The sequence below is a fragment of the Misgurnus anguillicaudatus genome, chromosome 6 (genome assembly GCF_027580225.2).
Source record: "Misgurnus anguillicaudatus chromosome 6, ASM2758022v2, whole genome shotgun sequence".
In the NCBI taxonomy this organism is placed as follows: Eukaryota; Metazoa; Chordata; class Actinopteri; order Cypriniformes; family Cobitidae; genus Misgurnus; species Misgurnus anguillicaudatus.
In genome coordinates, this window is record NC_073342.2 from 19,929,709 (window position 1) to 19,954,303 (window position 24,595).

General features: G+C 37.5%; 4 protein-coding genes across 9 annotated transcripts in view; 2 read left to right on the forward strand and 2 right to left on the reverse strand.

Annotated features, from left to right (window-relative positions):
* cacna2d4b (calcium channel, voltage-dependent, alpha 2/delta subunit 4b) overlaps positions 1 to 2,742 on the reverse strand; it is a 30,387-nt gene extending 27,645 nt beyond the window's left edge. For 4 of the 5 annotated variants that reach the window (XM_073868694.1, XM_073868693.1, XM_073868695.1 and 1 more), the window contains exon 1: positions 1,532 to 1,975. In XM_073868694.1, coding sequence (XP_073724795.1) covers positions 1,532 to 1,644 — 113 coding nt within the window. In that variant the 5' untranslated portion in view covers positions 1,645 to 1,975. Of the gene's footprint in view, positions 1 to 1,531; positions 1,976 to 2,485 lie in introns of those variants that run through there. The other variant, XM_073868696.1, reaches the window with a different exon arrangement.
* Positions 2,743 to 3,357: 615 nt separating this feature from the next.
* Positions 3,358 to 5,120, forward strand: isg20 (interferon stimulated exonuclease gene). The gene is given in 4 exon segments (XM_073868698.1): positions 3,358 to 3,429; positions 3,431 to 4,013; positions 4,091 to 4,291; positions 4,409 to 5,120. Coding segments are annotated over 4 exon segments (1,032 nt in total). The 5' UTR covers positions 3,358 to 3,373; the 3' UTR covers positions 4,601 to 5,120.
* A 2,193-nt stretch (positions 5,121 to 7,313) lies between these two features.
* Positions 7,314 to 12,134, forward strand: rlbp1b (retinaldehyde binding protein 1b). Its single transcript, XM_055191999.2, has 8 exons — positions 7,314 to 7,410; positions 7,823 to 7,859; positions 9,007 to 9,135; positions 9,447 to 9,651; positions 9,756 to 9,934; positions 11,246 to 11,404; positions 11,475 to 11,585; positions 11,691 to 12,134. The coding sequence occupies exons 2-8, from the start codon at positions 7,848 to 7,850 to the stop codon at positions 11,817 to 11,819; spliced, it is 924 nt and encodes a 307-aa protein (XP_055047974.1). The 5' UTR covers positions 7,314 to 7,410; positions 7,823 to 7,847; the 3' UTR covers positions 11,820 to 12,134.
* A 2,250-nt stretch (positions 12,135 to 14,384) lies between these two features.
* Positions 14,385 to 23,305, reverse strand: abhd2b (abhydrolase domain containing 2, acylglycerol lipase b). Of its 2 annotated transcripts, none has more exons than XM_055191996.2 (11): positions 23,098 to 23,305; positions 22,729 to 22,796; positions 20,968 to 21,187; positions 20,696 to 20,871; positions 20,353 to 20,520; positions 19,430 to 19,613; positions 18,660 to 18,752; positions 17,676 to 17,777; positions 17,492 to 17,561; positions 17,148 to 17,232; positions 14,385 to 15,086 (listed from the first exon to the last, which is right to left on the reverse strand). In XM_055191996.2, exons 1-11 carry the CDS (start codon positions 23,223 to 23,225, stop codon positions 14,920 to 14,922), a joined length of 1,461 nt encoding a protein of 486 aa, XP_055047971.1. In that variant the 5' UTR covers positions 23,226 to 23,305; the 3' UTR covers positions 14,385 to 14,919. The 2 variants fall into 2 exon arrangements, with proteins under 2 accessions (XP_055047971.1, XP_055047972.1); XM_055191997.2 differs by having other exon boundaries at positions 23,031 to 23,229.
* Positions 23,306 to 24,595: the final 1,290 nt, after the last annotated feature.

A 24,595-nucleotide genomic window follows, 5' to 3' on the forward strand; every position in this document is an offset into this window, starting at 1 on the left:
TAATATTTTATCAAAGGTTTGTAGTTTGTTTTTAAAGGGGTGGTTCAATGGTCTTTCATGCATTTTGACTTATTAACACAGTTATTGAGTCGTTTCCTCATGTTAAACGTAGACAAAGTGTCAAAAAAGCAATTGGGCATGTTACAGAGTATTTCTGTGCCGAATGCACTTCTTCAGGGTTCGTACAAGTTTCGGAACATTTTTTCGATTACGGGTCCAGCTGACGTTTCAGGGGTTTCTATACGTATCACTTCTTTTTATGGGCACTTTCCCCCGGAACCCCCCCCCCCCCCACCCGTCAATCAGCGGGAGACGCTAGAACTTACAAACATCACATCACGGGACAGCTTTGTTTAATTTCAAAACTCAACAATGGCACGAAAGCAGAAGTGTGTTTGTGGATGTAAGGAGAAGAAAGCCAGCCTTATGGAAACAATGGATATAGTTTATTATCCGGGGTAGCAGCGGAGTTTTTTCGTGTGTGTTTGATGCGGTGGATTTCATTGAAAAGTCCCAACCGGGTCATGAGTTGCATGCGGTAAGTAAGCCTTCTGTCTTATGTTGGAAATAGGCGCGTGCATATTATATAAACGACACAAACATGTAGTGAATCATAAGTTAAACAGTGTTGTATGACTCGTACTCGCTCCTCCCGCAGTAGTAACTCCTCCTTCTTCATTATTTTGTACGTTATCGGAAAGATTCGGTAAAGCTAATCTTTCTTTTATAAATCTGATTCAACTAAAGACTCTTTGGAGATATAAAGGATGTCATACTACTCTATAGGTACTCCAGATTAACATCAGAAATGCAGAAACAGTGTGTGTTATGTGAGCTTTCAAGGTTTGGTGGTAGTTGACAAATTTTACCTATGCTGGGATGTTTCAACCTAAAAAAATTTTTTTTAACCCATTGTTGGGTCAAATATAAATATTTTCTGGGTTCATTTTACTTAGCGGATTGGGTTCGTACCTTTTGACCCAATGCTGGATTGAAAAATAACCCAACATTTGTTTTAAAGTAAAACAAATTGCACACTGGAAACTATTTAAAACCCTATTTTCTTTTAGTGCCTATTTTTGTTATACATTTTAAAGAGATAGATCACGCCAAAAAAGTGAAAACTCACTCTCATGTTGTTACAAACCTCTATACATTTCTTTGTTCTGATGAACACAGAAGATATTTTGAGGAATGTTGTAACCAAACCGTTCACGAGCCCTATTCAATTCCATAGTATTCTTTTTTCCTACTATAAAAGTGAATGGTGCTTCTGATCAGTGTGGTTACAAACATTCCTGAAAATATCTTTACTCGTGTTCATCAGAACAAAATTTTTTATTTAGATCTGTAACAACATGAAAGTGAGAAAATGATGACAGAATAAAAATTTTTGGGTGAACTGTCCCTTTAATTACCAGTATCTACTACTAATCTGTTATTGTAATACCGTAGTACTGTTTGTTCACAAATCATCAAGTATGAGAGATTTAGACCAAACAGTTTGCTGCAATTCAAAGGTAAATCTTACGTTTCAGGTGGAATCCTCATTTGAGCATGGGTAGAGATACAGAGCCAGCCTACATAGACCATGAGGAATATAACCCAAGAAAATCTTCTGCAACACATGATGCTGACGACCATCCTTAAGTGCCGTATCGGTACTATCAAGAGTCCGTATCCACTACTCCAATATTCCTACTAAAAATATATCCCGACTTCCATTTGCATATTTCCTCATGCTGTCTGAAATCGCTTCATATTTCTCCCTGGACCACTCAGAGGTCCACATCAGCTGTACAGATTGAACATCCAAAAGTGTCCAGAAGGCCTGGTTAGCCACATCAGAAGAGTCATGTTCTTCTAGATCATCCAAAAACTTTCCCTGGACAAAGTAAACTAATCAATGCTCATCATAGTCAGGATGAAACAGATAAACAAAGTAATCCAATAAATTTTCTGAGCGTGTCTTCTTTTTTATATCCAATCCAATCAATGTGTTATGATCTACTCCATTAACTTCTGATAGATGCTCTGCAAAATGTGTGGTTTTATGAAATAATCCCTGTTACAATAAACACTTATTCAATCCACACAAATAGGAAACCCTGATCAGTGCAGTCACTACAATGGTGTCCTGCGTTGAGACTCACTAACAGAGCCCAATCCTCCATCACCCAATTTACACTGTAATCCAGTTGGATTACACTCTCCACTCATGGTGGGTTCACAGGCACGGGGAGAGGAAATGGGAGGGCATAATGGTAAGGAAAGCGGCAGATTGGGCAGATAAAAGGATTTGTAGTGATTTCAGGAGGTTGGCCTGCCCTACGTTCATCCAATCGGTGCAAGTTAACAGGGGGTTTGCTGCTGCTTGTAGGACGAGGCCATCTAGTGGAGACACGGTTGTCTTTGATTTCATGAAAAAATGCTGCCATGTATTGACAGACTGGGTTACAACAAATCGTGAATTTTATGTATTTACCTTTAGCCAGCTTACAGTCATGCCCACTCCACGCGGTGTTGAAGCTATTAGCTATTTAGCAGCAAAAAAGCGAGTCTTCATATGCGAGTGAGGAAAATTGTCGTATTTTCGATTAATTAAATGTCAAAAACAAAAGAAATTCAACTGTGAACTAATAACTCCAATACAAAACAATAAATAACAGATAAATTAACTTGTTTCCTCAAACAAATCCATCTTCAGACGCTACACTGGCATCTCTGACGTAATAAAAACGTCACTGCCCTTAAATGCACATCCGTGTTTGGCGCGCTGGCATTTGTTTTGACCAATCAGCATCAATACGGCTCAAACGCGTCGACCAATCATATCTTCGAATTTTTGTCATGTCTCGGCATGTTCAGTGCTGCTGCTACTGCTCACCGGGTCCACGTGTTGGCAGAGGTTTGTACTATTGTTTGAAATTATTAAAATACTACGATGACTTTAAATGTTTTGTTTAGCGTATTTTGTCAGAATGTTCTCTAATGTAATTATTTACAGTATTTATATTGTATGCGAAGAAATCGGTGGCAAGAAAATGTAAGTGCTAACGTTAGTCTCGTGGCCTGTGTGGTTAGCCAGTGCTTTGTCGCTTTATTGAATGATCATATTGCAACTATTATCTATAGATTATTTCTATTTGCCATATTTCATCTTGTTTGTTTACGTATTGTGGATTATTAAGTCAATATCGATCTTGTAAGCGTATCCGCTAACTTAAAAGCCTGAAACACACGTGTCACGTTTGTCTTGTAGTAAAAAGACTTAGTATTTTAATGTTTTGCGACTTGATTTGGCCATATCTAATATATGTGGGTGTTGACAAAAGTATTCTCTGTATTGACAGATGTAAATTCACAAAGTGTCATGTCAGCTTTACCCTGGAGACACCTCCTCATTAGCCCTGTTGAAGATCAGAATATTTCGGAAAGGACCAACAAAAAAAACAACCATGATTTCCCAGCAAGCAAATGGACGTAAGCGGAGGAAAAAGAGCAAAAGGAAATCTCATGCCATGGAAACTCCGTGTGAACAAAGAGGGAAAAAAAGAAAATTAAATGATATTCTAGAAAATAAAGAGCAATGTGCTAGACCAAGTGATGTTTTGTCTTTATTAGAACAGGGAAATGATTTACAAATCAAAAGGCCCAAAAATAACCCACAAAGGACTGAAGAAGCTAAATCTGCACTATTTCTCAATGACAGCTGGGAGGTTGACAGTGGCTTTTCATCAGGGATCAGTCCATCCACCAGTGGCAGGAGTTCACCATGTGTGGGAATCGACCATTTAAACATAATAGCCATGGACTGTGAAATGGTGGGCACCGGGCCTGGTGGCAAGTGTAGTGAAGTGGCACGCTGCAGCATGGTAGATTATTATGGTCGTGTTGTCTATGACAAATATATTTTGCCTCAGCATCCAGTCACAAATTATCGCACGAGATGGAGTGGCATTAGGAAACATCATTTAGCGCAAGCATTACCTTTTGAGGATGCTCGTAATGAGGTAAGATTACTTCAGAGCATGTATTTGCATGTTTGTTTCAATGTAAACATTACTAAGTGACTTGTTATTTCCATTAGATCCTTGACATCATGAAAGGCAAGATTATTATTGGTCATTCCCTGTATAATGACCTTAAGGTTCTGGACATCTCCATCCCAACACACATGGTTAGAGACACCTGCTCCTGCAGCCTGCTAAATGAGTTGTTTGATGCCTGTGATGGGTGCAACATCTCTTTGAAGAAACTGGCTGAGAAGCTACTTAGTAGGACCATACAGGTAATACTCGTTATATCATCTTAAATAGCATATTTGATATTTCTGTTCTGTTTCATGGGGACAGAATAAGTTTGATGTTTAAAGGCTTTTGCCACTAAACGGTTATTTGTTTATCAGGTTGGCAGAATGGGCCACTGCTCCGTAGAGGATGCTCGTGCTACATTGGACTTGTACAAACTGGTGGAGGACCAGTGGGAAAAAGACTTGTCCCAAGATTCAATAGACCATACCTCAAACCCCAACGACTCCCTGGAACACTACATGCAGGACCAGTATTGGCCAGAATCTGTGATGGATTGCAGTATATAACATAAAGCCTTATATTTAGGGCTGTGAATTGTATTTCATTTTGTATGTTATTTAAACATTATTTAATATATTTTACACACCACACTTGACATGTTACCATTCATTACTGCCAGATTACTGTGGGAACACAGTGAAACTCAGGTTGTAGAACTAAAATATTGCACATGAAACTATTATAAAGAGCGTGTGATTATCATATGGATACCTTTTAACTTTGTAAAAGTTAAAAATGTTCATTTAAGGGATTTGAAAGATTAAATTTTCAAGTAGTTAAAAAGCTTGAACTTTATCAAGTGTTTACAAACAACTCAAGTGTTTATTTTAAGGAATAACTTGAACGAAATTGTATGTTTGTAAGGTTACTGTTGTCAAGATGTAATGTTAAATGATGTTAAATTGCTGCTGCTTACAAGTTGTGGATAGCACTTACCCACTTCCATAATGTCACACTTTCAGCCATGAAAGGGACTTTTGTGGTGTTTGGCTGTAAAAGTCTCAATAAAATATTATGAATACAAAAGGATTCATTATTCTGACCACTCACTATAGTTCATAACAGCATTTCTGTAAGACCCTATAATAACTGTGCTGTAATTGTTAACTTGTTCTCTGGTTTAAAGGAAAATCATAAGACAGGACATTTTGAAACAATGGCCAGAACTGAGAATAGATTGTATTCTGGTTTAAACGTGCTTGAACCAAGATGTGATGCTTTATTTTATGTGTTATTTCTTGCATGTGTGAGTATCTATTAAATGCTGGTTTACACATTCTACATCTGGCTAAACATGCTGACCCAAGCTCTTCCTTATGAACCATTATAATCAAAAGTTACAGGGGTAGTTCTCCCAAAACTTAAACGATTAGTCCTTTTTCTTAAAAAAAAATCCAGATAATTTACTCGCCACCATGTTATCCAAAATGTTGATATCTTTCTTTGCTCAGTCGAGAAGAAATTATGTTTTTTGAGGAAAACATTCCAGGATTTTTCTCATTTTAATGGACCCCAACACTTATTAGTTTTAATGCAGTTTAAAATTGCCGTTTCAAAGGACTCTAAACAATCTGAAACAAGGCATAAGGGTCTTATCTAGTGAAACCATAAAAAAAATGCACTTTTAAACCACAACTTCTTGTCTTCTTCCTGTCCTGTGACGTGCCAGCATGACCTCACGCAATACATCATCACGTCAAGAGGTCACGAATGACGTATGCGAAACTATGCCCCAGTGTTTAAAAGTGTGGAGAAAGAGGCTGTTCCGATGTTGTTGTATGTGGAATGATACTAATTAATGTCTTTGTGTCAGTTTATTGTTCAAAATGGTCCGCAAATGTGCGTGTCATATTATGTAACACGTGACCTTTCAACGTCATTACGCAATTACGTGAGGTCACAGGACCGGAGGAAGTTGAGGAGTTGTGGTTTAAAAGTGCATATTTTTTATTTTTCTTGCCAAAAATGACAATCGTTTCGCTAGATAAAACCCTTATGCCTCATTTGGGATCGCTTAGAGTCGTTTGAAACTTCGTTGAAACTGCAATTTTAAACTGCATTTAAACTGTTAAGTGTTGGGGTCCATTAAAGTCTTTTAAAATGAGAAAAATCCTGGAAGGTTTTCCTCAAAAAACTTAATTTCTTCTCGACTGAACAAAGAAAGACAACAACATTTTGGATGACATGGTGGTGAGTAAATTATCTGGATCTTTTTTTAAGAAAATGGACTAATCCTTTAAAATTCTTTCATTATTTACTTACCCTCATGTTGTAACAAACCTGTATAAATTTTCTTGTTCTGATGACCACAAAGGAAGATATTTTGAGGAGTGTTTGAAACCAAACCAATTATGAGCCCCATTCACAGTAGGAAAAATAGTACTATGGAAGTAAATGGGGCTGATGAATGGTTTGATAATGGACATTACTCAAAATATCTTTCTTTGTGTTTATCAACATGATGAGAAAATGATGACGGCATTTTCATTTTTGGGTGAACTATCCCTTTAATTATTTTTTTTTATTCATAGCCAACTAGTCCTTTTAACAGTTAATCATTCTTGTGTTTATTTAGAGAGGCAGTATTGTATAAGTACTTTTATACAAGAGTCCAAATATAAACTAAATGCTGAGCGGCTCTGGTAGCACATAGACGGGCATTGTGCTGCAATTCCACTTCTTCGGTAACACAAACCCTAAATCCTGCTTTAATGGATTATGGCCACCCCACTGGTCATTGCAGGAATGTGTTGGTGATGTGAAAAGTTACAGCAAAGATAGATGACCAGCACTGTTAACAACCAGATGCAAACCAGTGGGTGTCCATAACTAAGACCTTCATACAGTATTTGTTTTTTAAAAGAGTTTGCATCAGACAATTTCCATTGTTGATCTAAAAGTTTTTGAGTTTTTAATTCATACTATAAATACAGTGTTATGCACCTTATAGGCTTATACTACAAATATTGTCTAATAAAAATGTCAGAATGCATCGTTGGATGTGAGAAATATAGTTATTTTCATTGGTGCTCAATTTGATGCTCTTTACATTTAATTATTCAGATTGAGGGGTGAAGGAAGGTTCCCATTGACCAGATTAAAAGAGCATCTTCTGTATGAGGATGATGATGTCATTGGTTGTAGGCTATTGTTCTTTCTAACATTTTCCCAGTACTTTTGCTGATTAACATAAAATCTGCTCTGCATAATACCACATGACGGTGTTAATCCATCAGCAGTCACACTACAAATGACTGAATTCTGCTGTTTTTCACCTCACTTATTTGGTACTTTCAACCACACCGCATTGTGCCAGGTGAGTGTAAATTTCATTCTTTCCTGGAGCATCATATATGAGGAATTCACTTGGTTGTGTAATTTAGTTATGTGCGTTTATTAATAATGTTGATTTTTCAATATTTAATTTTGATGCATAATCCTTTGATATTTTAAAGTTTTGTTTTTAATGAAACAGGATAAGATAACTTGTGACTGTTACATAAACAAGCACAAGATGATTTTCGTATTTTAGTTAAACTTTCAATGTTACTTTAATAAATTTCAATGTTAAATCTGGCAAAATATTTAAATAATCTTATACTATACCCAATTCCTATTATAGCCATAGGTTACCATAACAGAGGGTTTTTTGTTTTATTTTAGATTTTTGTTGAAGTGGTAAATAAACTTTCTTTGTTGTAAATAAATATCTTTATTTCTTTTATCAGAACAGTCCACTGAGTCTTGGAAGCAATGGCTGTTGTTGTAAGTACATTTTGTATGTAAAATGCATGTGTTTATAAAATGCAAATTAAGCAAAATGTAGATAAAATGGAGCTCAGATACAATGCTGCTAAAGGCCACCTCTGATAAAAATAAGACGATGATATTGGTCAAATACTCTTGGAATGTATTATATGTTTTTCAAATATTTTAGCTTCAAATCCACTTAATCCCAGCCTCGGCCATTCAGAAAAAAACTTTGTAGGCAGAATTACGATATTAACAAAATTTTTGAGCCTTTAACCTTAATTGAGTAAGGACACACTGTAAAAAAAGTTGGTTCAACTTAAAAAAGTGAGTTACCTGGTTGCTTTAAAATTTTTGGTTAATTTAACTTAAACATTTTAGTTCATACAACATATTTTACACAACTGCTTTGAGTTAACTAATATTTTAATTTACTAAAAGATTTTAGTGAACTTTTTTAAGTGAATCCAACAAATCTTTTTTTAAGTGGATTGACTGGAGACTTTTTTTTAGAAGTGGAGATTTTTGCATGTACTTTGAGGGTTTTGCAGCGAAAGACTAATTTGTTAAATACCAATGAAATGACTAAAGTGACATTTGTGAAAATACTGCATTTCAATTGCTGACTAATAACCTTTTCATTGCGATTACCGTTAAATGACCGGACCCAAACATAAGATCCTAGTAACTAGCAACTAGTAGAACAACACCTAGGTCATTGGTTTGATTCTCACAAAATGCACATAATGTATAGCCTGAATGCACTATATGTTGTTTTTAATAATAAATGCCAAATATTTTCATCTAGTTGTCCCAAAATACAATTCGCTAGTCATTCGGAGTATGAAAAGACTTTTATGTCATACATCATGTGATATCATCCTCCCTAAACCCAGGGTCCTTCAAAGCTCCACACATTTGTAGAATTGTTGAACACATGTTTTGTGAACAAGGCAGATCTTAGTATTAGTAGCTTATCTTCAATCTCCGACGGAGGTTTACAGACTTTACGCAATTCATGTGAGGGAGCTTAGCTTACAACCCACACTAGCTTCTATTGATTCGAGCTACTATTGTTTGTTTCAAAATCAGGATTTGAGTGTTTTTTGCTGATCCCACGTCAGTTTCATGTCAAAAACACTTTTTTCGTAATTGTCCACAGAGCGGAACATTCCGGATGGTGTCGGAGGAGGAACAAGCGCTCAGAGCCAAACTGGAGCACCTCACGGTCAAAGATCACGGGCCGGTGTTTGGATCCTGTGCCAGGGTGCCCGACCACACAGTGCAAAAGGTACGTCCTTATACACAGATTTAAAGTGGGAAAAAGACACAATCATAATGTAAACTGTATAAGCAATTACAGTACTGCTTATACTTTATACATTTGGCAAACGCTATTATCCAAAGCAACTTACAATGCACTCAATATTTTTACATCAGCATGTAAACAAACCCATGACCTTTGTGTTGCTTACTAACAATTGAGCTATAGGTGCACGGTTATGAACTTAAAAAAGAAATGACAGTATTGGCACTAAATCTACTGCAATATGAACACAAGTAACATTTCGAAATTCAAATCTGATCATAATGTCCCCGCAGGCTAAAGATGAACTCAACGAAACAAGCGAAAAGCGCACGTCAGCCGTGAAAGAGCTCCGAAATATCATAAAGGAGAAGGCCGACTCTGGAGACGATGTCGCTAAGGGTGTTCAGGACACCTTTGGGAACCAACCCGATGCTGTGCTGGTGAGATTCATCCGTGCCAGAAAATACGAAGTAAACAGGGCTTATGAGCTAATGAGGGGTAAGCAGGCAACATGGGCTTTTTGCATATGGCTTTTATTGTGTTGAATCTCAAGTAAATCTGAATGTTTAAACAGCCATTGTTATTGGTGTCCATTCCCCAAGGTTATGTGCGCTTCAGGCAAAACTACCCCGAGCTGTTTGAAAACCTGACCCCAGAGGCTGTGCGCAGTACCATTGAGGCCGGTTACCCAGGGATCCTGTCAAGACGAGACAAATACGGCCGTGTGGTGCTGCTCTTCAACATTGAGAATTGGGACTATGAGGAGATCACATTTGATGAGGTGCATGTTGAAATGGCTTGTGGTTTTATACATTTTTAGATTAAATGGTTAATATATGTACCCCTGCTGTCAATGGGACTGTACCCTTTCAAAAAGTACAGCTTTGCACCTCATATACATACACTCACCTAAAGGATTATTAGGAACACCATACTAGTACTGTGTTTGACCCCCTTTCGCCTTCAGACCTGCCTTAATTCTACGTGGCATTGATTCAACAAGGTGCTGAAAGCATTTTTTAGAAATGTTGGCCTATATTGATAGGATAGCATCTTGCAGTTGATGGAGATTTGTGGGATGCACATCCAGGGCACAAAGCTCCCGTTCCACCACATCCCAAAGATGCTCTATTGGATTGAGATCTAGTGACTGTGGGGGCCATTTTAGTACAGTCAACTCATTGTCATGTTCAAGAAACCAATTTGAAATGATTAGAGCTTTGTGACATGATGCATTATCCTGCTGGAAGTAGCCATCAGAGGATGGTACATGGTGGTCATAAAGGGATGAACATGATCAGAAACAATGCTCAGGTAGGCTGTGTCATTTAAACGATGCCCAATTGGCACTAAGGGGCCTAAAGTGTGCCAAGTAAACATCCCCCACACCATTACACCACCAGCAGCAGCCTGCACAGTGGTAACAAGGCATGATGGATCCATGTTCTCATTCTGTTTACGCCAAATTCTGACTCTACCATCTGAATGTCTCAACAGAAATCGAGACCAGGCAACATTTTTCCAGTCTTCAACTGTCCAATTTTGGTGAGCTCGTGCAAATTGTAGCCTCTATTTCCTATTTGTAGTTGAAATGAGTGGTACCTGGTGGGGTCTTCTGCTGTTGTAGGCCATCCGCCTCAAGGTTGTGCGTGTTGTGGCTTCACAAATGCTTTGCAGCATACCTCGGTTGTAACGAGTGGTTATTTCAGTCAAAATTGCTTAAATCACCTTTCTTTCCCATTCTACCATTCAGTTCAGGAGATTGTCTTGACCAGGACCACACTCCTAAATGCATTGAAGCAACTGCCATGTGATTGGTTGATTAGATAATTGCATTAATGAGAAATTGAACAGGTGTTCCTAATAATCCTTTAGGTGAAAGTATTTGTACCAAATGTATACATATCTGTACCTAATGGTACACATTAGGACCTGTTGCACAAAACGTTCTTCAAAAAAGGTATTACAGACTATTTAAGAAATGGTTAACCTTTTAAATGGTCTTTGGGGAACCATAATGGTTCTTTTATGGCATACCTTTATTTTTAAAAGTGTACATGAATACAGTGTCTCAATAATGTGGTTACCTCAGATCCTCAGAGCTTATTGTGTGATCCTGGAGAAGCTTCTGGAAAACGAAGAGACTCAGATTAATGGATTTTGCATAATTGAGAACTTTAAGGGCTTCACCATGCAACAGGCATCTGGGATCAAGCCCATGGAGCTGAAGAAAATGGTGGACATGCTGCAGGTAACGAAAGTTGACTTTTATCTTGTAGAAGAATAGGTATTTTTATTGTTTATCTTTTTGTTGTCCACAGGACTCTTTCCCTGCTCGTTTCAAAGCGGTGCACTTCATTCACCAGCCCTGGTATTTTACCACCACTTACAATGTGGTCAAACCCCTGATGAAGAGCAAACTGCTGGAACGGGTGAGTTGTGTTGACTGCAATGGACAAGATATTAGTCACCCCAGCCATAACCATGAGCACAACATTAACTAAAAACTAAAAAAATCTGACTTCTTATGTCCGAAGGTGTTTGTCCACGGCGATGAGCTGGAGAATTATTTCAAGGAGTTTGATGCGGATATCCTGCCTTCAGAGTTTGATGGGAAGGGCTCCAAATATGACGGCAAGGCCACAGCAGCAAAACTCTTTGATTAATTTTGCTGTCCGTCAACTTAGAAAAACATATCTGTCTGTCATTTTAGTTATGTTGTACTGCAGAATAATGGAATGTGGTTGTGTGTTTTTTAAATTGAACAGAGCACTTTCCATGCCAAACCTCATTGAACAAATGCCCAGATGTAAGAGGAATGCAGATTTAGGGGCATATGATCTCTGTTATACTATAGTGCTGTTTGGCCAATCTTGGGCAGGACCCTGATTTTAGATTGATCCCAAAATATAGAAATCCCTTTGGAGCCAAACATTTCTGTTATTTCTGTCAATAAAGGATGCAATGTGCAACTTTAAGAAGGAACTCTTTACAGAAATGCAATATAATATACACAACTATATTATCAGTGGTGTACAAAGACCTTACATAATGAACCGTTGCGTTTTACTAACCTTAGTGAGACGTTTTTATCTACTTAGTACCGTGGGTCCCCTTACATGGAAGTCACTGTCATGTTTCTAAAGTAGCCCTAAACCAGGGGTGGGGAACCCTGGGTCCTGGAGGGCCCCTGTTTGCAGAGATTAGTGCCAACCCTAATTAAACATACCTGAAAAATCTAATCAAAGTCTTCAAGATTACCTAGAAATGAAATGCAGGTGTGTTTGAATAGGGTTGGAACTAAAATATGTAGGACAGTGGCCCTCCAGGACCCAGGGTTCCCCGCCCCTGCCCTTAACAGACAAACTGCTCTATAGAGCGTCTTATGTCACGATATTGTCTCAGACGATGACATGTTCGTCCTGTGGTGGCTTCTGTCATAGATATGTATAAAGGCTAGATGTGTTACGGCGGAGTCTCTAACGTCATCGCCTGGCGGCCATCTTGCCACAGCCAGCTCGCTCACTCGTAGCATGAGTTTAATGGTGCAGGTACTTTTAAATGACCATAACTTGCTAAATTTTCTACAGATTTTCAAACGGTTTGTTTTTTTACAAAGTTATTAACGTGGCTATAATTCTGAATGCTTTAACATGTTACATGAATTTTTTTTTTAGTAGAAGAATGCAGTGTCATAGGTACATCTTTGTCATTTATAACAAACCAAACCGTTTGAAAATCGGTGGAAAATTGAGCAAGTTATGGTCGTTTGAAAGTGCCTGCATCATTGAAACGTAGTGCTGCGAGTGGGCGGGCGCCCTGTGGTAAGATGGCCGCCAAAATGCGGACGTTCCACTCAATTGGCCAGCAGCGAGGGAGAGACATCTAGCCTTTATACATATCTATGGCTACTGTAGCTTCACTATGCACTTCGAAAGGGGTGAGTGGTAGACTGAGCCATTGGTTGCAATTCACAGTTTCACATCTAGTTGCCACTAAAATCCACATAGTGGACCTTTAAATGTCAATTTAATGAGAGAAAATGCAGGTAAAAAGAACTAAAGTTAAAGTGAGTAAAATCGTTTTGACTTTTCATTAAAGAAAATAACAAATTTGTTAATTATAAATTTGTGCACACTTTATTTATATTACATTATCATATATTCTAAAAAATAAAAAAAATAGTTTGGAATGTCAAATGTTTTTGTGTGCTGCATCCTCTTTCCACAAAAATTATGGCACTTAAAAAAAATGATACAAATAGTGTCTGGGACATAAATAACGTCACATTGTCAATGAAAGGGGGTGTTTAACCTACAGAAAATGTTGGTTTTGAACCCCAGGCAGACACATTATACAAATTATGTGGTTTTTTTTTGCATTTCATAGGGTTTGCCATTTTTAAAGCAAACTATAGGATATTTGAGGACTATAATATAGGCCATAAGACTCTGAAATTGTGTGGTTTTTTGTAGTTTTCAAGACATTAACAAAAACTATTCAAGAAATAAAAATATACAAAATGGCTTTAAAGAGACAGAGAAGAAAAAAATATTTTTGGCATCTGCAGGTCAAGGCCTTTAAAAAAAGACCGATAGAGGGAGACAATTGTCAAACAAAGTAATGCTTCCGGTTTGAGCTCCCATCATCAACAGATTGTTTATTAAAGCACACCTATTGTCCGATTCACGTTTTTACATTTTCTTTGGTGTGTAGGTGTATATAAGTACATGTTAATGATATGCAAAAGGTACAAACCCCGAAGTTAACAATGACGCAAGTTTTCATCTTCAACGTAAATTTCTTTTCTTGGACTACATCAAACACACGGATTGTAGGCAACAGTTTACTTTCTGGGATTGGTGATGTAGACAAGACCGACATTATCATAATTCCTCCCGCTTAAACTCACAGCCTGTAAGTTAACTCCTGTTAGCAACCGAATCTTTCAAACCTGATAAGGAGCGTCACATCGGCTGACGTCAGAGGTATTCACGCCAATCACAACGTACAGATTAGCTGGCCAATCAGGGACACAGTTTTCCAAATCCGTGTGTTTCAGGAAGAGAGTGAAATCTGGAGCTACAAAAATGTACGGTATGAGGAAAATGTGATTTTTTTAACCATAAACCACGCAAACACATTGTATTATACCAAATACACAAAATTGTTTTTAGCAATGATGAAATGGGTGCACTTTAAATACATTTACATGAAGATATTTGTACAACTACAAGTGATAATTTGTTTATTTATTTATAAAAGTTGTGATAGAATATATGTAAGTAAATTCAACATAAGGCAACAGTTTTTTTTGTCAAACATTACCATATTAACAGTTTTCAAACAAACAAACACATTCTTAAGGTCATTAAAGGCTGATCTGATGTTTTAAGGCAATAGTACAGAAAACCTTTATATGACATACATTTGAATTTACAGCCAGTTTTTTACATAACATCTGTACCTCTAACTTTACCCATCAACACCTTTACATTTTTAAAGTTTGATCATGCAATATGTTAGTTCACAAATTATTCCTATGACCTTCTTAAACATACCACACATCCCACGGTGTAGCAACAACACGACTGCAATAATGATGTCCAACTTAACCTGTAGTCTGTGCTCCTTATGTCCCCCTTAAAAGGTCAGAGCAAAAAACGCTGGTGATTCAAACCTTTAGTAGCCATCATTTAAACATCCAACCTGACTTCAAAGAAAACGTAAACACCACTGCAAGTATTGCACAGTGTGATATGATGCCTAGCGGCACTGCGGTCTGTGCTTCTCCCACTGACAGATAGCATTGGAGTAACTGACTATGACTTTGTCCAACCAGGAAAGCGGTTGTGGAAAGAGAACGGCACCCTCGAAGAAGCCAAGATGGCCGCCGTGAAGCGTCAGTGCAAAGATAACATTTGGCTTCTTTTCTGTTAGTAAAGAATAAAGATATAGTTTAGAAAACACCAAAGGTTTACAAAAAAATATGAATAATAAACATTCCCCATCTTTTGTCATAAAAAGACCAGGTATTTAAAGACTGAAGTCTAACGGTACATTCACACCCATTCACTTTTAATGGGTGACGTCGTGCGTTGCCGAACTGATTTGTGGATTCGTCAGCAGAGCGTTACTGCCGTTGCTCGCGGCAGAAGTTGAACATTTCTCAACTTTTCAAGCGGTAACATGTGGGTCAGCCAATCAGATTGTCTTATGCAAATAACCTAGGCAGAGCCAGCCAATTACTTATGGAAGACTAGAGCATGTGCTGCGGCCACTGTGATTGGCTGTTGGCCACGCTTCAGACAAGCCTTCAAGTGTTAACGCTTTCGCCCTGTGTGAATGTACCGTAAGGGTTTCAGAAATGTGAACAAAGGAATCTTTATTAGACCTGCATTCAAAAGGCCAAAAATGACGCACGAAGCCATTTGTGAAGGAGCAGAAAGTTCAATTTGGGTGTCTTTAAATATGCATACACTACAATAGCTCAAAAGAGCTCAAAGAGAAGGAGCTGAAGGTCAGGTAAACCATACAGGGTTTCTTTGTGTAAGGGACTTTGACTTGTTAATAGCGACTCAATGTTGGATCATTCACCTAAGGCTAAAGAAAGGATTTTTTACGGTTGTAATCTGACAAATAATCTCACAGGGAAGGATCAGATGGCCCTAAAAAATTCAGCACCGGTGTCAGATTGGGGATCTTAGACACACGGAGGATCTGAGAGTCTTAATGGCTTTTAAAAGCACTATTAGGCTGTGCATGTCGAAGGCATTTGAACTTGGTCTTCGTAGGGTTGATAATGTTGTAGACAATGTTTACGGAAATGTTGAAGTAAAACATAAAAGGATTTTATAACACAAGACCACATAATCTGTAAAAATAACGTGTTCAAGTTAAAGCCTTAAGGTAGTTCCTATAAAGAGATGCTATAATTTAAACATCTAGGGTTAAAACATATTCCATTGACAATTATTGAAAATATTAAGCTTTTAACATAAACATAAACATTAACCCATTCCCCGCCAGCATTTTTTGTCATTTTCACAAAATGCCTTCCAGGAAAATTTTCTTCTAAAAATATATAAACATACAAATATATCGAATGAAAATACAGACCCTCTGCTTTAAGAAAAACAATAAATAAATAAATAAATAAATAAATACAAACAAACAAACAAACAAAATGAAAAAAAAAATCATCCTATCTATATTTTTTCTCTGTTTATAAACTCTTAAATATGGGTATTTTTCTTAAAAAATAAAAAATGTTAGCAAAAAGCTGAAATAATTGCATTTTTGTGAAGGAATTTTATTAGAGATCAGATTCAGATTGATTATCAAAACATACACAGAGTTTAAAATTAGTAAATATTAGTGATGCACCGATGTATCGTCCGCCCATATTTATCGGCCGATTTTTGATGAATTTGAAACCATCGGCATATCGGCAATAGCACGAGAAAGGCCGATACCGATTGTTTATTAATTAACTGCATAAAGAAATCCATTATATGTAAAAAATTTGTTAATGTTGTTAATAAAATAAATGCTGAATAGCAAAAAACACCTTTGAAGGTTGTCGTGCTGTCTTATTATATTTGTTTTAGCTTAATTTGGGCCTCTCTTATTATGTTGGTCAGTTGAATGTTAATTAGATCCAATCAATGTTCAGTAAAAATAATTTGATGCAGAAATAAACTAGCTAATAGACCAACTGTATAGTATTGTATACAATTGTAAAATATCGGTATCGGCCAGAAGTTGTCTGTTTAAATCTGTATCGGCCCAAAAAAATCCTATCGGTGCATCCCTAGTAAATATTTTTTTTGATTCAGTTTTTTATAAATTGGGTAAGTGCGCCAGTCTAGTGGATAATCGCGGTATTACAGATTAACATAAAAACTCATAAGGAACACAACTTTCCTGCAAACATTTTCTCTTAATTGAGGAGATAACTCGTCAATGGCGGGGAAAGAGTTAAGAGTAAATACCTGCTAGTGTGCGAGGTATCGTCAACAAGGACTGATGGACCAAAGGATCATCTGAGGAGTTCACCAAGAGAAGAGGAACGTTGATCTGACATAAGAAATAAAGATCATAGATTTTAGGGAAACACTGAAATGTACAACATATGATTAACTAGTGTGTAAAGTGCATGCCAGCATAAATAGAAATAGCATGTTATTATACAAAAACATTGTAGTATAGGTTGCTTGTTTATAACGTTCGTGTAAACATCAGATGCAACAAAAAACAAGAACTTTACAAAATTACAAGAAAACCAAAAGCAGATATGATGTATCAGAAGTCCAACATTTCAACAATAACAACTTACATTGTGAATATAATGCACACAGCTCTCCTTCTCATAATAGTCCTTTAGGGAGTCGTGTCCATGAAACTTCCTAACACATTCAAAAAACACATACAGATATGTAAAAAAAATCACTATAGGCATACAAACTGTCGTCTTATTCTAGATAACACATTGATCTGAATGAACTATTGAAAGCAGGTACCTCATAATGTTGTCATCAATCTGCATCAGTGAAGTGGCTGTGTATAGGCGACTGAGGTCGGCTAACTCCATTTTGCTATAGCTTGTACCAAATAAACTTCCCCTATAGGACAGATTTACTTATATTTAGTTTTCATACACATTTTTTGGGTAGTCACAAAACACATTCAGACTCAAATAAAATATAAGCTATGATTCTGGACTCTAAAAATGGCTGGGTATTTTAACCCATGCTGGGTAAATAATGGACAAAACATATGCTAAGTAAACAGTACCCAATGTTGGGTTGTTGTTATGCAACCATGGGTATTACCACCCAGCAGTGGGGTAAATTTTAAATGCATGGGTAAAAATAACCCAGGCATTTTTAGAATGTGACATAAGACCCCCACATCAGGGTCCCTGTGACCCTGGTTTTGGTTCAAACCTTCAGAGTTTGTAGATGTAATTTGAGTCCATTGACACCTTTACCACACATGGAAAAATTAAAGGTCCAGTATGTAATTTTTAGAAGGACTACTTGATAGAAATGCAAAATAATATACAAAACTATATTATCAGGGGTGTTTTATAATGAACCGTTATGTTTTTATTACCTTAGAATGAGACGTTTTATCTACATACACAGAGGGTCCCCTTACATAGAAGTCGCCATTTTGTGCCGCCATGTTTCTACAGAAGCCCTTAACGGACAAACTTTTTTTACTAAGTTGTCTCCGACGATAACACGTTTTTCCGGTGGCGGCTACCGTAGCTTCTCTATGTTTCAAAAGCGAGGGGTGAGCAGTGGACTGAGCCGTTGGTTGCAATTCGCAATCTCTCCACTAGATGCCGCTAAAATTTACACACTGCACCTTTAAATGCCCAAGATAAGTGTCAATTATACATTTTAGTGTTCATTATAAACATTTGACCACAGAATCTAACAACTGACCAATCAGAATCAAGTATTCTAGAAAGCTCTGTAATAAGTGACAATACTAACCTGTGGGACAGAATAATTTTTTTCATGTTGTCTGCCATAACAAAATTGTAGAGTCTTCTGCATTGGTCCCATTGTAGAAATGTCTCTTGAGCTCTAATGACAAACATTGACAAAAACAGGTAATATTTTCTTTGCAGCATAATGTCAACCTAAACCATTCATATTAGAGATAATTGACCGAAAATGTCACTCCAATCTGTATGAATTTCTTCTGCAGAACACAAAAAAGATATTTTGAAAAATGCTGGAAACCCAACATTGGCACCCATTGATTTATTTTTTATAAACACAAAACCACTGATACATTTCTCAAAATATATTTTGTGTTTGACAGAAGTGTCATATTCAGCCTTTAAATTAGATGTGGGTGAACACTTTACAATAAGGTTGCATTTGTTAATATTAGTAAGTAACATTAATTAGTTAATGCCAATACAATTATTCATGTTAGTTCACTGTGCATTAACTAATGTTAAAGGAACAGTATGTAAGAAATGTATATCAATTAATCTTAAATGGCCCTGATATGTCACTAGACATTTAGAAATCATTTTCATTTCAAATACTTATATCACTGACAACAGTGGTCTCGCCAGGATATTGTCATTTAAAAAGTGGAGTTGCAGCCCACAACTGATGTTTATATTGTCATGTTGTGTATTGGCCACCAGTTGTGTGATTGCAGTACCAGTTTTGGCCACAATCCTACATGCTGTTCCTTTAACAAATACATTTTTATTAAAAATATCCCTTCAATTGTATTTCCCAACCTTAGAGCGCTATAACCCTGGCACACGCTGACACAGCACAGTACTCTCTCCTGATTGGCAGGATTCTCTCCCAGAAACTTGCATGCGATGTTTCCTCCCAAACTGAAGCCCACCACGATTAGTTGGGTTTGCGTAAATGTGCGTTTAATGTAGCCCACCATAGCAGAAAACTCCCAGGTACAACCTTTAAATTAAAAAAAATTCACAATAGACAAACATCACATCCACATCAATAAAACCACAAAGTTTCGATGTGTATTTTACCACCTTAAAGGAATAGTCTACTCATTTTCAATATTAAAATATGTTTTTACCTTAACTAAGAATTGTTGATACATCCCTCTATCATCTGTGTGCGTGCACGTAAACGCTGGAGTGCGCTGCGACGCTTCGATAGCATTTAGCTTAGCCCCATTTATTCAATGGTACCATTCAGAGACAAAGTCAGAAGTGACCAAACACATCAACGTTTTTTATATATAGTTAAATATAGTTCCTCTTTTAAATCCGCTTAGAAAAGCGCTACGTTTTATTTTGTACCACCAAACTTGCTCGTATAACTACTCGTCTTAAATAGGAAAAACGTTGATGTGTTTGGTCACTTCTAACTTTATCTCTAAATGGTACAATTGAATGAATGGGGCTAAGCTAAATGCTATCGAAGCGTCGCAGCGCGCTCCAGCGCTTACGTGCACACACACAGATGATAGAGGGATTTATCAACAATTCTTAGTTAAGGTAATAACATATTTTAATATTGAAAATGAGTAGACTATTCCTTTAACACTCATATCTGCACCCAATGTAAAAATTTTTTATTTTTAAACAAACCAGTTGGAAAAGTCTCTATATTTAATGATGAAATAACTGAGACACCTTTAAAGCCAAGCACGCTTGTTTCACAACAAACACACATGGCTAACCGTAGGTGAACATCCTCGGGGATGTGAGCTCGATGTTTGGCAGCGCTCCGAGATGGTTAAGGACGGCGCACCTGTAGCCTTGTTTCTGGGAATAATCCACAAAGGTCCGTATATAATGCTTCTCGCTGTGGTTACCGATCCCAGGACAGATCACCATGGTGATGTCATCTGCAACAAGACTAAATTTCAGTAAGGGTAAAGATGACACCTTTTTAGTGTCTCCAGTGGAATCATCTAGAATCACAAGCACGCTTCAGGCAAAATGCAGTGTGAATCCCAGCACAGAATAACAATGAGGAGTATCACAAAATAATTTAAATTTTCATGCAAAATCCCAGTTCACCTCCAGTGTTGTGGACGCCCTGCGGCTCAAACAGGTCAAAGGTGGCAGTGGCTCCATCTTGCATGGGCAGGTACATACGAAGCCCGTAGGGTGTAGGGGACTTCACTCTTCCAATCTTGCCATAAAGAGCAGTCTGGAGATGTCCACTTTTTCCCCATAACAGCGGGGGAATGTACCTGTGCACATGGATGCATTGCATAATGTAAAATGATAAAGTGACAAACGGCAGCAGAAAGATCGACCAGGAAAAAATGACAAGCTTCAGCACTCACTCTTTGGTTAGAATTGGGCAAGATTTCAGTAGGTAGCGAATGAGAGGGGTATCTTGACAGGTGATGTCAGGGGCCGCCGTGGGGCTTTTCAGGTTGAGGCTCCTCACTATTACATACAGCACCGTGGCCACAGCCGCCAGCTTCATGCCGTCAAACACCGCAGGCATGTCAGGAGTGGGGACATTTGCGTCGACTTGGGAACTCATTGTCAACCAATATGCTGTAAAATATTTGATTGAATTAGTTGACAGATGGCTGTGTCCCAATTCGAAAGCTGCGACCTCCAAAGGCTGCATTCTAAGACCGATTGCGTTACAGCAACGCGACTGAAGGTCAGTAAGGCCATCCCAATTCGAAGGATGCTTAGAATGTGACGTCTCCAGGGCTAAGTGCATTAGTGCGCCTGAATATGTATATCAAATTCAACCAATGGTGAGGTTTAACGACAAAGACAGGGTGACGCGGGAGCCAGGACGTTTATCGCCATCTGAAATATTGCCAAAATGGCATTACAGGGAAGCAGGAAGTATGGCAAGGGAGACGCAGCATCTTGTTCCCTTCTCAGGGAACAACAGTTACATACGCAACCAAAGATGTTTTTATGTGTCAAACACAACTATGCAAAAAAGCATTTTGTATGAATCAACATTTGTATACAGAAGATTTAATCATTTAAAGTGAACAGTTTAGCACGTGTGCTTCTAAAGTTTAGTCCAGTGGTTCCCAAACATTTTCAGCGTGTGGCCCCCCCCTTGTAGACAGTGCATTTCTTCCTGGCCCCCCAAAGAAAATTTGTGACAAAAAAAAACTGTTCTAAAACTCAACATTTTAATTTAAAAAAAAACATTAAATTATGCAAAAAAGTAGTGCTTTTGGTTAGTAGCCTTATTTTTTAGGTTTAATTACACAGAATTCATGATAAATTAATGTATTTCATAAAATGTCATAAAACTGGGGCCCCCCTGGTTTGAAAACACTGGGTTTAGTCTATTTTTATGATATTATCCTACACTACACAGGGAATAATATGGATTTTTTCCAGAAAACTTCTTGCATAAAAAAGATTTAAGCACTTTCAATGACCTGCATCTATGTATGTACATTTTCAAAAACTTCCCAGGGCTTGACCCGTGGGAACCCTGAAAATTAATATTTTTCTGGTTCTACATTTATTTTAATAAATCAGAAATGTCTCCGGTGCGGTGGGTGCGAAATTATGGATTTTCCGAAGACTTGACCATCTCATTTCAGTTATCTTTGTAGACTTCGGAGGCAGTGACCTTCAAAGACCAAGGGCTCGCCTTTTGAGGTCTCAGCCTTTGAATTGGGACACAGATGTTGTTTCAGTTGAACTGACTCACTACATCAAATAATGCTGTACATTCCAAGGCACTGTGGGACTGTAATAGTTAATGGTTTACTATTATTCTAAAAGGTGGATAAAATAAGAATTCATGAATTCTTAACCATAAACATTTAAATTGTTGTATATATACACAATATACAATTTATATGCAATGGCTCCAAAAAGTTTTTGGAAAATTTTCCCAAATAAATACAATTTTACAAATACTGCGTAAGTAAAAGACAAATGTATAGATAGCAGGTATAGTGTGTATTAATTTATAAATATGTATATGGAAAAAAAAAACTATATGCAAGTCAAAAGTTTTCCAGAAATAGGACAATAGGACAGAATTCCAGAAATAGGACAAAACGAAGAGGCATTGCACACAGAATGCTAATAGATACATAACATACCTTGACTTAAATATACACGTGCTGGTTCACTTGGGTGCAGATCCCAAATATCAAGGTTTAGTTTAGTCCTGCAAAACAACAACAAAACAAAGTCTCTCCCATGACCATGTCAAAGTTGGAGTGGGCAAGCACCTTTTATGTCTGATGCTACATCCAACAATACAAACTAAGAACACTAAATCGGTTAATTTGATAAGAAATGTACACAAATAGAGTTAAGTTTACTTTTCTTTCTGACATCACCACTTCAGACACACTTATATAATCGTCATGCTGCTACAGTATTGCAATGTATCCATTACCTTTACCCATTTACTCCATATCGTCACAGCATGCGCAACAATATGCAGGAAGAGAAAAAGCGCAAACCATGTAAAAAGCAGAGAGTCTAAGTAGTCCAGTGACAATTGTGCGTCGCGTCTCTTGACACGTTCACCGTAGACATCAACATCGCTGCCGTACACCAACAGACAACAAACAGGCAGCGTGCCGTGCATCACCGTTGATTTTATACCTAGCAACTGGAGCGCGCTTGCAGGCTCGCGTCTTCATTCATGCCCTCTGATTGGAGCAGCATCAGAGTGACGTCAGAATTTGGGCGCTACAGTATTTATTTATGTATTAAAAAATACAGTAGATATTCTTATAGTAGAAATACTTTAGTATTTACTATAGAAAGTAAGAAGTGTATTTTAATATGTACTTTTTATTATAGATAGTATTTACATATGAAAACCGTCGTAAATAGTGTAGAAACTTAGTCACTGAAATATCGTTGCACATTAAAATTATAATGCAGTCCATCAAACTCTCATTTAGTAGACGTTACACAGAAAATTAACAAAAGTGAAAAAAGTCTTCTTAATTAATTTTAATCCTTTTCCACCATTAATAATAAATGTTTAAAACATGAAGCAAGAAAACAATATTATGTTGAACCTAAAAAATTAAAAGATACAATTTTCAAGCAACATTTAAAGCAACACCAAAGAGGTTTTTTTTTTTTACCTTACAATAACGTTTCCAAAAAAGTTTCTGTGGTTCATCCACTCAACACAGGGTGAATGGCACTTTCACATTCGCTTTGCAGCCCTCTATCGGCCAAAACCGCACTAAAGAAGTTTCCAACCGTCGGGTAGTGGTCCTGTAGTTCGAGTGAAAACATATGTACACATCTATGGAGTGAAAACTACAAAAACTTGCTTTACGGCAGACCTACAATCCAATCAGAGCCAGCTATGCTGCAGTATTTACGACAGTGGTAATGAACAGGGGCAGCAAAGAGCAGTAGCCGTTTCTCAATGTCAAGGATACTTCCTTGGCAGGACTAGTCCTTACAAGTCACTTCCTTGAGAGGCGAGGCGAGGCTCCTTTTAAGCATTCGGAGAACACGTTAAATGGAACAGGCTAGCAAGTGCACGTCATTACGTCATTACGTGATTGAAAGGTGTGCTTTCGGTGCTGCGCGCAGAGGATTGTGGGTGATTTCAGCGCGTGAAGAGCGCGAAGGATACAAATTTGCATCCTTTCCTGTATATGGGATATTTGTCGAACGAAGGACTCAGTCCTTGGCTGAAATTTCGACATTGGAACAGTCCTTCGACGGACGTCGATGACGTAGCATCCTCGAAATTCTAGCTTCCGAGGATCCTTCCTTGACATTGGGAAACGGCTAATAAGTCTTTAAAATTCATGGTTGATTTGACTTTCAATGCCAATGGGTGCGGGTGTAGTAATTGGTTGTAACCACAAGATGGCAGTGTACTACAGAAAACAAACACCATTAAATGACTGTGAGAAACAAGTTGTTTACAACGTATATTACAAACGCTTTCGTCACAGTGATTTGTTCTCACATAAATTCGGA

Bases quoted from the DNA above. Each gene is read 5' to 3' on its own strand.
- abhd2b (XM_055191996.2), bottom strand. From the start codon at position 23,225: ATGCACGGCACGCTGCCTGTTTGTTGTCTGTTGGTGTACGGCAGCGAT. The intron at 21,188-22,728 runs GTATGTTATGTA...AATATTTTACAG, and splicing joins ACGTGTATATTTAAGTCAAG to CATATTGGTTGACAATGAGT. The intron at 15,087-17,147 runs GTATTTACTCTT...CTTTACTAACAG, and splicing joins GATACCTCGCACACTAGCAG to AAAAGAAGCCAAATGTTATC.
- rlbp1b (XM_055191999.2), top strand. The intron at 11,405-11,474 runs GTAACGAAAGTT...TGTTGTCCACAG, and splicing joins AAATGGTGGACATGCTGCAG to GACTCTTTCCCTGCTCGTTT. The intron at 11,586-11,690 runs GTGAGTTGTGTT...TTATGTCCGAAG, and splicing joins AGAGCAAACTGCTGGAACGG to GTGTTTGTCCACGGCGATGA.